The 14,957-nt window shown below is 43.3% G+C and overlaps 6 protein-coding genes across 6 annotated transcripts; 3 read left to right on the forward strand and 3 right to left on the reverse strand.

Moving 5' to 3' along the window:
• Positions 1-6: 6 nt before the first annotated feature.
• Positions 7-1,953, reverse strand: SJAG_01531 (alpha,alpha-trehalose-phosphate synthase). Its single transcript, XM_002172747.2, has 2 exons — positions 1,598-1,953; positions 7-1,478 (listed from the first exon to the last, which is right to left on the reverse strand). Exons 1-2 carry the CDS (start codon positions 1,812-1,814, stop codon positions 145-147), a joined length of 1,551 nt encoding a protein of 516 aa, XP_002172783.2. The 5' UTR covers positions 1,815-1,953; the 3' UTR covers positions 7-144.
• Positions 1,954-2,078: 125 nt separating this feature from the next.
• Positions 2,079-4,683, forward strand: SJAG_01532 (transcription factor prr1). The gene is made up of 3 exons (XM_002172748.2): positions 2,079-2,377; positions 2,443-2,532; positions 2,690-4,683. Exons 1-3 carry the CDS (start codon positions 2,348-2,350, stop codon positions 4,238-4,240), a joined length of 1,671 nt encoding a protein of 556 aa, XP_002172784.2. The 5' UTR covers positions 2,079-2,347; the 3' UTR covers positions 4,241-4,683.
• On the reverse strand, positions 4,363-6,823 carry SJAG_01533 (hypothetical protein). The gene is made up of 2 exons (XM_002172749.2): positions 6,421-6,823; positions 4,363-6,268 (listed from the first exon to the last, which is right to left on the reverse strand). Exons 1-2 carry the CDS (start codon positions 6,503-6,505, stop codon positions 4,815-4,817), a joined length of 1,539 nt encoding a protein of 512 aa, XP_002172785.2. The 5' UTR covers positions 6,506-6,823; the 3' UTR covers positions 4,363-4,814.
• A 305-nt stretch (positions 6,824-7,128) lies between these two features.
• Positions 7,129-11,519, forward strand: SJAG_01534 (karyopherin). The gene is made up of 2 exons (XM_002172750.2): positions 7,129-7,312; positions 7,369-11,519. Exons 1-2 carry the CDS (start codon positions 7,220-7,222, stop codon positions 10,975-10,977), a joined length of 3,702 nt encoding a protein of 1,233 aa, XP_002172786.1. The 5' UTR covers positions 7,129-7,219; the 3' UTR covers positions 10,978-11,519.
• SJAG_01535 (zinc finger protein Cps3) lies at positions 11,453-13,675 on the forward strand. Its single transcript, XM_002172751.2, has 3 exons — positions 11,453-11,783; positions 11,822-12,331; positions 12,438-13,675. The coding sequence occupies exons 1-3, from the start codon at positions 11,681-11,683 to the stop codon at positions 13,322-13,324; spliced, it is 1,500 nt and encodes a 499-aa protein (XP_002172787.1). The 5' UTR covers positions 11,453-11,680; the 3' UTR covers positions 13,325-13,675.
• On the reverse strand, positions 13,206-14,920 carry SJAG_01536 (methyltransferase). Its single transcript, XM_002172752.2, has one exon. The coding sequence runs from the start codon at positions 14,823-14,825 to the stop codon at positions 13,932-13,934; it is 894 nt and encodes a 297-aa protein (XP_002172788.2). The 5' UTR covers positions 14,826-14,920; the 3' UTR covers positions 13,206-13,931.
• Between the last annotated feature and the right edge of the window lie 37 nt (positions 14,921-14,957).

Genomic DNA, 14,957 nt, shown 5'->3' on the forward strand with positions numbered 1-14,957 from the left:
TTCACTTTCGCTTCGTCCTAAATAATTTATAATTGACATATTCTTCATTAAATACAGTACTTCGTTATAGACAGCCACATTGGTAGTTATTCGAAAAGCAGCTGAAAAAATTGAAACAAGAAAAAACTTCCAAAAAAAAAAGGATCAAATGTTTTGTTCATTAGCAACCTTGATCTGGTGAGACTTGGACGTAATAATATCGTTACCAGCAGAACCATAGTTCACCGATTGTATGCGCTGGAGTTCATCAACAAAACTCTTGCCCCAGAATTGGCTAGTGTACTTGTTGACATAACGATACAGCTTTTGGTGGTTGGCCCGTCTTTGCTCGGGTGGCATTATAAGGGCGTCGTGAATGGCATCCGCGAGTTCCTCGGTGTTCCAAGGATTGACAATGATACTTCCGTTCAACGATTGTGCAGCACCGGCAAACTCGCTAAGGATGAGGGCGCCATTGCGCTTTTGCTGAGTACAAATGTACTCATAAGACACCAAGTTCATACCATCACGCGTAGAAGTAATTAAACAAGCATCCGAAATAGCATACAAAGCCACAAGCTCGTCAAAGGTAACGCTCTTGTGCAAAAAGTGGATAGGAGTAAACTCGGCCGTGCCGAACTTACCGTTGATACGGCCCACGAGCTCGTTCACAACTGCTCGAAGGTTTTGATACTCTTCAACGTCTTGACGTGAAGGAACTGCAACTTGGATAAGCACAACCTTACCCACCCACTCAGGATACTGGGTAAGGAAGACCTCGAGTGCATGGAACTTTTGAGGAATACCCTTGATGTAGTCCAAACGATCTACACCAACAATAATTTTCATTCCTTGCAGCTTTCGCTCAAGAGCGGTGATGCGCTCCTTCACCTTCTCTGAGCGCAAAGCGTCGGCAAACTTCTCTGGGTCAATACCAATGGGGAATGTTCCCACACTGACCATGCGTCCATCGTACTCTACACCATTGGGTAGCGTATTTAGACCGAGAATACGGGAACAGGCGGACAAAAAGTGACGAGCGTAGTCATAGGTATGGAAACCCACAAGATCACAGCTTAAGACGCCCAACAGAATCTCGTTTCTGACAGGGAGAATACGGTAGATTTCACTACTGGGGAAGGGCGTGTGCAAGAAGAAACCGATCTTGATGTCTTTCAGTCGGTCGCCGATCATGCTTCGTAGCATCTGCGGCAGAAGCATCAAATGATAGTCCTGCACCCAGATCAAGTCGCCATCGCGCAGGTTTTTTACAATTGCCTCAGCAAATTTATGGTTCGCTTCACGGTAGGCTTCCCAATTGTCCTCATCGAAACTGATCTCACCGGGGTGGTAGTGGAACAAGGGCCAGAGGATGCTGTTACTGAATCCATTGTAATGGCGATCAGCAAGCTCATCATCTAAAAACACCGGAATCGCACTGCATTCATCCAGTAGGCGTTTCGTAATGTGCTCCTGTTCGTTTTCCGGAATTTCCTGACCTGTTCGAGAAAAGTTAGCTTATGTCATACATACGTCATTGACTAGATGTTTCTCGACGATCACTGCGCCCATGACGTCATCGAAACAACCAGCAACGCGAATCGAGGGGATGACGTACCACACCATCCAATCCACTGGAAGGTCATTAACTTTTTGAGACCGCTGAGGGCGCTGACAAGGCCTCCAGAGGACATACTGAAGTTGTATTTTCCTCCTTGGGACCGTTTAATAGTAATAGGAAGTCGATTGGAGACCACAATGAGCCGGTGACCCTTCAGGTCAGCGTCTTCGCTTTGACGGATATGCGTCGGATTGAGTTGATTCATGCCAGACATTGAATCGTTTCGTTTTAAATTGCTGTTCGTTGCTTTAAAGATTGATTGTACAGGAAAATAATTAGCGTTGAACTTTCTGTTCAATAAAGGGTGGATGGATGCGAGTTGGAGTGGGCAAGTCGAGCTTTAATAAAATAGCTTATGAGGGGTTCGAGAATAGTATAATGCATATAGTAGACGAAATGCGTCTCCTAAATGTAATAAAACAACTGATATATAAATCGGCTGAATCGATACATGTTTTAGGTTTATGCGTTTTTTTAAGCTCAACTGTGTTAGAGTTTTCCAGGCCCTTCACCAACTCTAAGCAAGCATTTCCTCCTCCACGAAAAAGACCAGAAGGAAAGCAATATTGCCTTATTTGAATGAACGAAAAGCTTTGTAGTTTCCCACACTCTCGAACAAATTGTTTATGTTTCAAAACGGTCGATGAACCGGCTCTGAAATATCAAATCTCCTCTATTTTCATATAACACCGATTTTTCAACCTTCTGAATGCCATTGTGCTCCTCCTTGGATGATTGACGCACCTAATGACGTTTCCGAATGGATCATCAGACTTTGTAGGTGTTTTGCTGAGCCAATTATGGCAATAGCGATTTATGTCTCTGACCGCTTGACAATTTAGGTGAAGAAGTTGTACAAAGTGCTTGAAGACCCGGCATATCACAATTTGATTCGCTGGGATCGTTCTGGCAAGTCGTTTATCGTGCTACAGGTATGTTATGCCCAAGAATACGTGTACAGGAGGAATTGAAGGGAGCTTCTCTGCGTGCATTCATGTTTACGCGTTTTTTTGCCGCAACTCTAGTGTTTCTTGTCTCCTATCATCGTTCATACATAAGTTTTTTCTGCTCACTACTAACGGACTCTAGCCAAGCGCGTTTACCAAAATTGTGCTAACGAAGCACTTCAAGCATTGCAACTTTTCAAGCTTTGTCCGGCAACTGAACAAATACGATTTTCACAAAGTTCGAAATTCTGGGAACTGTGAGGGCATTGGCGGCGAACAATGCTGGGAATTCAAACACGAAAAATTTCAGTTGCACAACGAAGAGCTGCTTGATGAGATCAAGCGAAAAGCGCCAGCTTCAAAGGGATTTTCGGCAGCGAACTCAAGAAACGCGCTAAATGAGGTCCATATATTACAGCAGCAGCTCGACAGACTCTCTTCCCAGCAAGCTAGAATGTTGCAGCACATCCAAATGGTTCACACGAATTATGAAGAAGTTTGTGAATTGCTCCAAGACTATAGTAATAAGGTGACAGTTCAGGACAAACTGCTCGAACAAGTGATGACTCAAATGTGTGGCTCCAAGCGGGCAGGGCTTGTCTCGAATCCAAACAACTCTACTCCCATGCCTGCTCAGCAATCGTTTTCACCACCATATTATGATCGCTCTCGAACGGTTGTCAGCCCTTTAAGCACTATTCCGACCATACCCTCTACCCGAGGTTCATCGGTGTCCTTTACCCACAGTCTCTCATCCGCAAACTTATCTGATGTTAGTCAATGTGTGTCAACGCCTAGTTCAGACATGTGGCACACTGGTAATGCAAGCATTGCATCGACAAACAATAAAAAAGCCATGAAAGTGCTCACAGAGGCGAACCTGGAGACGCCGACGCCTATACTCATGAAGAAGAGTCCGCCCAACTCGTTATTGTCAGATTCACAACCTATTCAATCTCCCCCTTGCAACCGTGGCATGATGGATTATTCTTTGTCAATGCCTCATTTCCCTGTAGCATATACCGCGCCAGCTTCTGCAACTCATTCGTTTTCCCCATTGCCACCTACTGCAGATTCTAGCAGCCGATCTTACGATCCGCTTGATAATTACGGAGTCGGAAGTTACTGTCAGCCGCTCATGTCAGAAAATTCGCTGGCTTCAAGTACCTCATTGTCTTCGTTGTCAACAGAAGCCTCTGCCTGTTCCGCGTCCTCCTTCGTCACTGCCTCCAATGAGAATCCGGGGGCAAGGAAGATGTCGGAGCCGTCTGTGTCAATTTCAACATATCCAATTGTTCTCGTTTTGGACAGTGATATCAAAGATGTTCCTTTCACAGTCAATATGTTCGAGGGCAGTGGATGTGTGACCTACACAGCCAGCGATGCCGTTAATGCTCTGCGCCTTTTGGAGTCGCAGTTCATTGAGTTGTTGGTAATTGCAGGATCGGCACTATCCGTTTATGATTATTTATATCCGTCCATACGGCAACGTCATCCTTTTGTGGTTGCTCTATTAGAAAGTGTATCCGAAAAGGATCAAAGCTATCTTCTCGAAAAGGGAATTGATATGGTGGTTCTGAAGCCATTAAACTCCAATTCCGTCAAAACTATGCTTGAACGAACACGCGCCATGGCTGCTTCTGCGGACGAGCAAGCTTACAAATATATTAATTCCGGTGTTTCCCGATTATAACCTTGCCGGTTGCATCGTGTTCCTCTTTTGTACGCGACAAAAATGACGGCGACGACCGCGCCCTGATTACTTACACTCCACTCACACCAATGTGTTTCACATTTTCCTCTTATATCGTATTATCTACTGTTACATACTGCATCATCGTCGTTTTTTCATTTTGAAATTAGATTGTTTCGCGAGACAAAGACGAAGTGAGACAGAACTACGGATGGTAGCTCTGTTCTGTTGGCAAGGAAATGTCTGTCTGTTGCTATTAGATGACCAGCACAGTTTAAACGGACGAGCTACCGGACGGTTTTAAGTCACCCACGTCGTCAACACAGCTTTTTGCTTAGATTTTTTATAATAAAAAGTGTCTGACAAGAATTAAAAGAAACGAACATAGCACAATAATGGTTATGAAGGGGAAACGTGTCCTCGAAGGGAATGAGCAAACAAGAGTCTGCTTCTTATACGAAACGACGAAACAAGCATTAGAAAAGGCGCATCAGGGGTCGTTGAAAAAAACCTTTAATAGGAAAATATGCAGGGAGCGAATAGAGAGGGAGAGTAAGTGCAGGTAATTTGTTTTCTAAGCATCAATAACATATGTCCAGCGATGCTCCGAAAGACCACGAACTGTGTCATCAAGCAGCACCTCGCGCCGACTTTTGACATAAACAGTTCGATCAAGAACCTTTTGTTTGAAGCTGGCGACGTCTTCAGGAGTAAACGGGCTCTCACAAAGCTCACTGAGATTTTCCACTGCAATTTCCAGGTCGCGTTGATTATCTTCAAAAATCTCCGTTTGGTTGTCCCGTTTTAAATAGAACGCAAATGCATATGTCCACTTCAAAGTCTGACGGCAGATACAAAGCGTGTCTACAGCATTCTTTAAGAATTGTACCTCCATCCATGACAAGTTGGATGCAACTTGCATTTCTGTCATACGTTTCTGTGTTTGTTTGTACAGCTCCCTATCGAGCTTAGCCGATTGTTCGTGATTGGCAAATCGGTTATAATAATGCAGATACCGATCCAGTGAAGCTCGAGAAGAAGATTGGCTATCCCGGGCTTTGGCGCTGCTCTTCTCATCATAACGGTTGCAGGTATACCAACTGTTCCCGTGCTCTGTCCATGGTCCGAGACAAACCCAGCAAAATCCGTACTTACATTTCTTACAAGTCATGTGGTTGCAGCCACCATTTTTCTCAATCGTTGTCAAACACTTGGGGCACTCCTTTGTATTTGCGTGAATCCAGTTTGCCGTCTCTGAGTCATCTTGACACTTTTGAAGCCAGATCTTTACAAGACTGCAGATAGCTGGCTGATGATTATCACGGCCACAACCGAAGCAAAACTGGTTTCCGCAAGCACATGTTACTGTGGGCACCACTGTTTCCAACTGTGACCGCCGAACATGGCAAAGAATTGCGTACTGGCAATCAGGTGCAGGACACCAGCACAAGGAGTCATTCTCGTCCACGAATGACTGGTCCAGCAATTGATAGTATCGATCAAGAACGTTTTTTGGCAGCAGTAAATCAAAAGATGCTCGTGAAACAATATGACTGCAGTTCTCCTCGGGACATTGAACCAAGCTTTCACCTTCTTGTATACGAGTAGTTAAATAATGTTGGTAGCATTCTTTGCAAGCCTCATGTCCACAATCCATACCAAACATTTCGAGCATTCCTTCGTCGAAACAAATATTGCATGTAGCTTGCTTTTTGACAACGCTGTGTTGATGTTGGTCACTCGATTCAACACCTGCTTGCTTGAGAGTGCGTTCTGGGTCTTCAACATACTTTTCCAGCAAGCGCTCTTTGTTCCAACGAAAGTACCGAAACAGAGCAAGTGTTTGTTCACGTGTAAGACCCGTTATACTCATGATGTGCTCGAGGTTTTCAGCCTGCCAATTCCGAAGATCTTGAATGGTAGCAACCTTGAAATCGACATCATAAGCCTTCTTCTTTTTCGAACCAATAGTAAATCCGTCACTTTCGTTTTCGTTTAACTCGATATTATCTTCACCGAAGCTGACGCCTACTGTTGTTAGCAGCTTGCAGGAAGAGAAGAAAGGTGGGAGAAGAGGAGAAACATAGGATAGGAGACATGTTAAATGTACCAAATAACTAGTACCTTGAATAAAGTCTTCATCTAATTCTCTTATGGACCTTCCCATCAATGTGACGTACCTGAATCATCCGTATCAAAGTCGGAAAACTCTGACTTGTCCGAGAATTCGTCGTCGAGAAACGCATCCTCGTCAAGACTATCCATTGTGGATTCTTCTTCCACGCGTTTCCGTTTTAAGTCTTTCGTCTTGAACAAGAAGCTTTAGCCTTGGCAATTGTATGTCTTTGTGGCAAACCGTCGATGGCAAATGGACGAATTGCTCTCAAACTGATATGATTTTAGGTGCTAGCGGCTTGTAGTACCCAACTAATATAAACGATTTGTACCAACAGGTCGCGTGCAGCTCAACTTATAAGAACAAGCGCCTACTATCAGATACGAGAGAACAACCGGTATCTCAAGCGAAGCCTCTAATGCTTAGTCTGCTTTACTTTAAAGAATGAAACTGAGCTTTCCTTTTGGTGGTGAATCTGGCCTAAGCGAATCCAGCGGAGTACCGAGTCGGAACGAGGATCTGCGAGAATAGGCGACACAATCTCCGTTATTATTGGTACTCCTTTGTCGAAACGACTCGTAACGAAATATGACCGAAGAGCTCTCGGTTATGATTGCATTGAAAGCTACCATACAAAAACAAAAAACAAAAACAAGTTTAGTGACAGAACAGTAGAAACCATTAAATCTTTAGGTGTAGAATGATATAAAGGACATAAAAATGTAAATAATTATTTGTGTTGTTTCAGCGGTTTTTCTGTGGGGTTCCAGACCTCCGTCTCCTCCCTCCAACGAAGTTTAGATGCTTCACCCCTAGAAGAAGCTTTGAGCTGATCTTCTGCTAGCACTTAACAAGGCACTTTTATGGATGACACTGTAATAAATCGAGTACTAGAGGCTTTGGATGTCGTCCATTCCTCAACGACTGCACCTGATGTGCGTGTTTCTGCTCAGCAAGTAAGTTTATCGATGAATCTTATCATATTAGAATACATACTGATTTTTTTCGACAGTTCTTAGATGAGTTGAAGGCGTCTAAAACAAGTCCAGCTGTAGGAAGTGCCTTATTAAATACGGTTCAAGAACAACTGGCCTCCAATGGGCTCCATGTGGATGTGAATTCGGTTCGTCATTTTGCTCTCAGTTTGTTTGAGGCTTCCATTTGTCAGTATTGGCCCCAATTCTCTGAACAAGAAAAAAAATTCATTCAAGTTTGCATATGTGATGTAGCCCTTCGGAATACAGACTTTTTGACTGCTTATTATGTCCGTACAAAAATTAGCACGGTTCTTATCGAATTGGCTAAGAGAGAATGGTTCCAATCGTGGAAGGAGGATTTTAACGAGTTCTTACTAAGTCTCTGGACACTAGGTGATGCACCTCGACAATTGGCTTGTTTGGTACTTAGGGGGATAATGGAAGATATGTACCAGTTTGAGGATCCAATTGCAGCTCTGCGTCTTCCCATTCTTCACAATGCTCTTCTGAGCGTTCTGTGTTCCACAAAGGTGCTGAAAGAGGTGTATCCCTCAGGTCTTCCTTACTCCATATCTATTCCTGCAAATAGCGAAGGTTGGCTTTCCTTATGGTCTAAGGCAATGGATCGTGAATCCGACATTCTAGAGGTACTCCAATGTTTTAAAAGCTGTTTGTCTTGGGTTCTTACTCGTTCTATTTGCGAGTGCAACGTTGTTCCCCGCATCTATAACTGTCTTCTTAACTCGTCGCTTGAGTTGAAAAAGCAAGCTGTGGATTGCTTGTATGTTTGTGTCACTCGTACCCTTGACCTTGATGATCCTATGTGGCCTTTTGTAGATGAGATGCTTTCAACGACTTCTCTGATCACTCTCCATCGACTGTTCACGCAGGCCAGCGAGTCTATTACCATGAATTCGCTATCTTCTACAAGTTCAGAGTACACTTTCTTGAAAAAGCTGACGGAAACCATTGTTGCTTTGGGACAGTATAACTATATGGATGTCCACCGACGGGCTTGTATTAATTCAGATGCCCTGGATACATATGTCAATCTCGTAATTGAAATTATGAGACATCCAAGTATGCTCATTAGCGCCATATCACAGCACTTTTGGGTGCTCGCACTGCGTGATCCTATAATTTCAAAAAACGAAAAGTTTAATTTTGTCTTAAATGATTTACTGCAGCTCGCCTCTGAGCGTGTCCTTCGGTTTGAGGATGCGCTTGTTGAATATATCGCCGGTTCTAAAACGGCACAGTTTTTGGAATACGATGTTGAAGGAACTGCTGCGGTCCATGCTTTTTGCGGAAATTATCGACGCTTCATGTTCGACATAATCCGTCTCTCCGTATCACTAAAGCCCATGGAGTCATTGGGATGGATTTATGGAAAGTTTGAATCTGTGGTGACGGCAGAGATGCAACAAGCTCAAAACAGGAATGCCTATTTGGAACGGACATCTCCTGCGTATCTTATTATTGATTCAGTTTTCACCACTATTGAAGCAGCCATTCACGGCGTTACGCGCTGGCATGACATGAATGAGAACGAAAATGAACTGTACGAGATCCTAATGCAAAAACTCAACGGATGGTGTGAAATTTTGGTGAAAATCAACTTTGAAGACCCGTTACTTATCAGCCGCTTAATTACTGTTCTTGTTCTTTGCATTTCTATGATAGCGAAAAACAACACGAATTTGCTTGGTTTGGTTTTGGAGAAAGTTATCTCATCAGTAACCTCTTCAAACTCATTTGCAATTCGTCTTCCAAAGGACTCTCAAAAAATCCAGGAGATGAGAAATAAGTGCTGTTATGAGCTGTTGCGTCTTGGCGAATTAATGCCAAATCCGTTGATGAGTATCTATGATCAATTGGAGTCTATTATTGGGCAAATGGGCGATTCCTCCAATTTGAGCGGATCGGAAATAATCATTTTAAAGACGTTTCTATTTGTTATTTCCCAATCCTCTGACACTGATTGGAGTGTAAAGCAACGTTATTTCGAGAAACTAGTAAATCCAGTTGTTACAACTTGGTTGGATGTACACCCACCAGTGTCAACATTTGGTGAATTCATTAACCATGTTTCCCTTCCACAAATTTCTGATTATCTGGCTGCAAAGTTCCCATTCAAAAGCGACCTCACAAAATACGAACTGGATTCTGATGCAGCGAGTTTCCAGTCCGACCTTGAGAATGGCAGGAAATGGCTGTGGCCCATAAAGTGTCTTGGACGTTTCTGTGAGGCCACCGTTGCAAATAAGCATTTGCACCCTGAAGAGTTTCCCAAACATATCCAATTGTGGAGCACAATCATTCCTAGTATTTTACCCGGTATCTTGTTATTAGTCGAACAAATGCATGGATGCTATGATCCTAGCGTGGTAGCAACTTTGAATGAGCATACGCGCTACTTTCTTCAAAAGAGCACGACCGAGCGCTTTTGGCTTCATGGTGTGAGCCAAGTATCTAAGTCACAATTCCTTGAGGAGTCGTACAAATCAGACACAAGTGCGAATAAGCTTGTTCACTCATTTGGCCATTTTCTGCGGAGGATGCGTGAGTACTGCTACTTTACTCTGTCCTCTTTCATGCTCCTTGGCGAGCCTTTCTATCGCACAACCGACATGTCCAAGCTTTTTTTGAAGTCTTTCTTCTATCATGCCGCCGGTTTCACCTTGCATCAGTGGACTGCAGTAGTGAACAATATCCTTAAACCATACTGTCTGTATTGTCCTCCTGACCTTCGTGATGATTGTCTCCTTCCGCTACTGCCTCCGCTGCTCTCCCAATTGGATAAGACCATTGTGACCGAATGGAGAAAGGTTGCTGAGCGCGGCACTGTTTACGATGAGGACAATGACGAAGATGAAGAGAATCTGTCTGAAGAAATGATTGGTGAGTCCTTGCTTCGCTACCTATCGTTTGCTACTGCACGTTTAATCTCCGAGGTTTTGCTTCAGATTTCTCCTAGTCGTTCATCTTCTCGAAGTGCTTCTGCGTTGACAACTAGTGCAAACAAGTCAGCCGTTCTCAACCGTTTGTCTGATTATGTGTTGAATAGCGTTCTTATTGCTGAACCCTTGTTGTGCATATTGTGTCACATGCTCGTTATCCATGACACCCGTACCGTTTCCCAAGCCATTTCCGCTTTCCTTGCCATTGTCCCTTCCCTTGTTTCAGAGCAAGCGCATGTTGTTGTTCGAGAGTTCGTTTGTCAGCAAGTGTTTCAAACGGTTATCATGGCCATTAACGACCCATACTTTGAATCTCTTCAGTCTGATCTCCTGCGTTTGTCATGTCTTATCCTTTCTTTATCACAAAATCTTAGTTCAACACCTGCACAAGTGCTTAACAGAATACCCTCAATTTCTTCTCAGCCTGATCTGCTTCCCAATTTCCTCCAAAAGTTCAAGGAAGCTACTACACTGAAGGTGCAAAAAGCACTTTTATCTAAGCTGTTGCATTCAGGAAACGTGTTTCCGCGCAACAATCGTACAGCCATCAATGCTGCCATCCTGGATGTCAGTACGAAGGAAGTTCTGAGTCGGTTTGAAAAGAGTGTCACCATCAATGATGACAGTAAGAGTAATTTACTCTCTCGAGACGAAGACATCGGATTGTCTTCGTTGTTTTCTTGAGCAAGAGACGAGCGTTCTAAAAGTTTGCTATTACTCTGTCTCTACACACAGAGACTGAGTACAATCCCTGTTTCATACTAAAATATTAAAAACTTAACTAAGGCTCACATGAAGCGGGATATGATTATAAAAGATCACTACAAAATTATTTACGAGAATCACGAGCTAAGAAAGTTTCGTAGAGATGGTAGAGACGGAAAGGACGGCAGATATCGACCGCGATTGAGGGCCAGCAGTTTCAATATTCGCATAAGCGGGCTGTATATGTCTTCTGCACATTCCAATCCAACTCTCGTTATTGCCGAGGGCCGCGCTGCAGGCTCTGCAAATTACAATCCTGTTTCTCTTTAAATTGCCTTTTACGTAATCCAATATCTCTTATCTAGACTTTAATTTGCCTATCTCCTTATCGGCAAATTAAAGTGACACGCGATTATCATCGCTTTGTTACTTGTGTTACTTCACAAACCTCTGCCTGTCCGCGGCTCACCGTTGGCCCATATTCGAACAAACGACATTTCCTGGCCGCAGTTTGTCACGTATCAAACCGAAACGTGCAGTACTGGTACCAAGATTTGACATTGATATTGAATTTCAGTTGTGGGTGAAAACGGCAATAAAAGTGTGTTTCCAAATTGGACGTCCTGAAGGGCTTTCCTTTGACATTCGTTAGATCGGGGACTTATAAAAGAAAACATCAAAGATGACGAAGAAGAACGTCTTCAAGAACGCAGAGGATACCAAAAAATATCATCTCAGTGACTTTAATTCTCAGGCAACTCCATTGTCTAGGACGTCAATGAAAAGTACTGAATTTCGAGGTTTAATTGATACTGACCGCTAGGTTTACAACATGTTCCGTGCAAGTTTTTTCGTCAAGGAACGTGTACAAGTGGAAAAAACTGTGTGTTTAGTCATGATTTGGAGCCAAATTCCGAAAAAACTGTGTGCAAGTATTTTCTGAAAGGCAATTGCAAGTTTGGATCTAAATGTGCTCTAGATCATGTGTATCCCGATGGTAAACGAGTGAAATCTCGAGCCATTATCAACGGCACTGCTCTCGCGGGCACATCAGCATCTCCTCCTCCATATGCAGGAAATATCAGTGGTCCTCCCTTGACTGCCATGGCATCGAACAATGCGAAGACTGACGGAGCAGGTGAACGAGCATCGGTTTCTTCGGTTCCTATACCGAAAAAGGCAGTAGGAACTGTAAGCCGTACCCCTTCACGTTCCATCAGCTACAGCTCTGCCGATCCTGGCTCCATTTCCGGTACCATTGGCTTGGGTTCCTTGCCTGCAGCTGTGGATCCTTTGAAAACAACTAGTGCCACGGAGGGTACTGGTACCGATGGTATGAATGAAAAGAGAGGTGTGGACGAGTACTGAATGAAGTGTTTTCCCCTCATTCATTTGTCGCTTACAAATCAATGAGCATATTTGACTAACAAAAGTTTCAGGAATCTCTCGTGAACAAGGAAATGACAGCTTTTCTCATCAACCTAGTGTTCCCTCTTCTCCTTCAAATAGTCTTTCAAGAAAGGATTTGCTTAGCAAGCTTACCCAAGGAAACGGTGTAGGATTTTCTCCCATAAAACCCAACCCTGCTCCATCTTCTCTTGATAATATGTTCTCGTTATCAACTCGTAGGATGATGCCCCCCATGCATATTACCTCTGCATTCCCTTCTCTAGGAACTAGTCCTGCGTCGCTGCGGACAGACCCGTTCGCTTCGGCGAACGTTTCTCGAGCGCCATTCTCACCTTCCTTTTCTGCCGTATCCCGTTTCTCCGTGTCACACACAAGCAACGGCAGCACTCCAGGAAACCTGGCGTCCGCGTTCAATGCATCTGCGGAAAAACAAAGTGTAAAGGATGATTCAGAAGATTTTGCCAATGAAGAGGATTTCGTACCGAACAGTCTGCAAGAATTGCTTACGCCTCAAGAACTCGAACGACGACTTAGTCACTTTGAGGAGGTCTCGGGAAGCATGACTTCGTCACGTTTCATTTCCAAGACATCTTCAAACATCATTTCAAATGGTGGATTTACGGTTGGTTCAGTGAACGCGGCTGCATCCGTATCATTTACGGGGACACCCACGTCTAGTAGGTTTGGAGCGATCTTTGAAAAGAACAAAATGCAAGATCCACTGCAGTCACCGTTTACGAATTCACCAACCCTAGCTTCCCCAATGACGCCTGGTGTATTGGAGTTTCACAAAAATAATTCATTAGCAAAAGGCGGTAGTAATACTGCTGGGAAAAATTCCTTGTTTACTATACCAAGTGAAAATTATGAACAGCAAGCTGATGACGAAACACAGTTTCAGATGGATGAAGCTTAGAACAGGCTTACTTTCGATTCTCTCATATATGTACGCTCACAAGCAACAATGATAACATTGGATGTCTTTAAATCTGCGTCATACCTTTGTTTTATAAAAGCGTCTGTGAAAGCGCGAGAGTTCTTTTAACCTGTCTAAAAACTTTAAAAAAATCGTGTATTTCTCGTTTTAAAAAAGAAAGAAAAAACTGCCTATTTATTTTCCAGGCTTCGATCTCATACAATTAATATAGGAAAATAGTTTCGACTTGTGGAGGAGTCGTATTCGTGTAATTGATTTAGTTTCATGTACTGTAAAACAATTGAGACTTATTTTCCCAAGTGTCGAAGGAAAGAGCAGGAAAGAGCAAACAAACTGTAAATGTGAAAAAAATAAATGAATAACGAGCTACGTCTCGCGTACTATAGTTAGAAGAAAGAAGATAGAAAGAGATAATGAGCGTTTAGATATACTCTGAAAATTAGGCGCGCAGTTAAGAAAGGTATTTTCCTCCATTATGCTCCGATGATAATCGTTTTTGAAGATGATCCTCCGCAAAAGGTGCGCTAGGGAATACGAGTACTTAAAACAGGATTGTCGGGTAATATTGCCTTAACAAAGACAGAACTTAAATAGTGGTTTTGTTAGGGCGAGTGATAACGACAATACGAACAGGAGGACCATCATAGTAAAGAAGGCGAGGAATGTCAATTTGAGGAACATCTTGAATTTTCAGGTGGCTGATGAGCTTAAGGAAGCGATCAAACGTAATTTGTCGACGGATCGTTGCTGCCAAGATGACTTTGCACTGAGGATTTTTATCAAAAGCAGACTCAATGGTACGAACAAGCATCGACAAATCTCCCTCGTATGTAACATCAGCGGCGATTACAGCGTCGGCATAACCGATCATGTCCTTTCCCCAGGTAAGACGTTCAACCGTCAGTTTGCAATCATTTAACTCAGCGTTACGTTGCAGATCATTGCAAACGCGCTCATCACCATCTGTAGCCAAAACGGAGGCGCCCATCTTGGCACACAAAATACTTACAAGTCCAGTTCCTGCACCAAGTTCGACAATTTTAGAGCCAGATTGAACGGGGTGTTTGTAGAGGTACTCAGCAAGTGCCATTGAGGCCTCCCAAGTGCGAAGACCAGTAGTTCCGTCTTTAACCAGTACATTCTTATCTTCATTGATCTTTACATTGTAGTCGCCAAGCGTGTACACGACTGGAGGATTAGTCTCGCAAGAGAGAGACTCAATATGCGCGTTCAAGATCGCTTCATTGACTTCTGTGTCTTCCGGAGTGTATAATTCAAGGAAAGTGAGGTATGTTTTTAAGAATATGCGGCAATATTTAGAAGGTGAAACTATTTTCGCAATTTCTTCCTGCATCCGAGAACTCGTAAGAAGGGAATAGTCCTCAGCAGTCTCATACATTGTCCATTTGAACGATGTCATGGGAATTTGTTGGAAGTATTGATCCTTTATGCGCTGAAACATTCGCTCAAACGACTCCATTTTCTTTAATTACTGGCAATTAGGTTTGTCTCTGGTAAAGGGTAGACTGAGAGTTGCTATATACCACGATGCTTGTCTTTGGTGTAGCATTTTTGGTGTAGTGTTTCTGCATTCAATAAACTTATCTAAGAC

Source organism: Schizosaccharomyces japonicus, assembly GCF_000149845.2.
Source record: "Schizosaccharomyces japonicus yFS275 unplaced genomic scaffold supercont5.3, whole genome shotgun sequence".
Classification (NCBI taxonomy): Eukaryota; Fungi; Ascomycota; class Schizosaccharomycetes; order Schizosaccharomycetales; family Schizosaccharomycetaceae; genus Schizosaccharomyces; species Schizosaccharomyces japonicus.

Bases quoted from the DNA above. Each gene is read 5' to 3' on its own strand.
- SJAG_01536 (XM_002172752.2), bottom strand. From the start codon at position 14,825: ATGGAGTCGTTTGAGCGAATGTTTCAGCGCATAAAGGATCAATACTTC.
- SJAG_01532 (XM_002172748.2), top strand. From the start codon at position 2,348: ATGACGTTTCCGAATGGATCATCAGACTTT. The intron at 2,378-2,442 runs GTAGGTGTTTTG...TTGACAATTTAG, and splicing joins CGAATGGATCATCAGACTTT to GTGAAGAAGTTGTACAAAGT. The intron at 2,533-2,689 runs GTATGTTATGCC...AACGGACTCTAG, and splicing joins AGTCGTTTATCGTGCTACAG to CCAAGCGCGTTTACCAAAAT.
- SJAG_01531 (XM_002172747.2), bottom strand. From the start codon at position 1,814: ATGTCTGGCATGAATCAACTCAATCCGACGCATATCCGTCAAAGCGAA. The intron at 1,479-1,597 runs GTACGTCATCCC...TTTCTCGAACAG, and splicing joins CCAGTGGATTGGATGGTGTG to GTCAGGAAATTCCGGAAAAC.
- SJAG_01535 (XM_002172751.2), top strand. From the start codon at position 11,681: ATGACGAAGAAGAACGTCTTCAAGAACGCAGAGGATACCAAAAAATAT. The intron at 11,784-11,821 runs GTACTGAATTTC...ACTGACCGCTAG, and splicing joins GTCTAGGACGTCAATGAAAA to GTTTACAACATGTTCCGTGC. The intron at 12,332-12,437 runs GTATGAATGAAA...CAAAAGTTTCAG, and splicing joins GGAGGGTACTGGTACCGATG to GAATCTCTCGTGAACAAGGA.
- SJAG_01533 (XM_002172749.2), bottom strand. From the start codon at position 6,505: ATGGATAGTCTTGACGAGGATGCGTTTCTCGACGACGAATTCTCGGAC. The intron at 6,269-6,420 runs GTACGTCACATT...TAACAACAGTAG, and splicing joins CTTTGATACGGATGATTCAG to GCGTCAGCTTCGGTGAAGAT.
- SJAG_01534 (XM_002172750.2), top strand. From the start codon at position 7,220: ATGGATGACACTGTAATAAATCGAGTACTAGAGGCTTTGGATGTCGTC. The intron at 7,313-7,368 runs GTAAGTTTATCG...TTTTTTCGACAG, and splicing joins TGCGTGTTTCTGCTCAGCAA to TTCTTAGATGAGTTGAAGGC.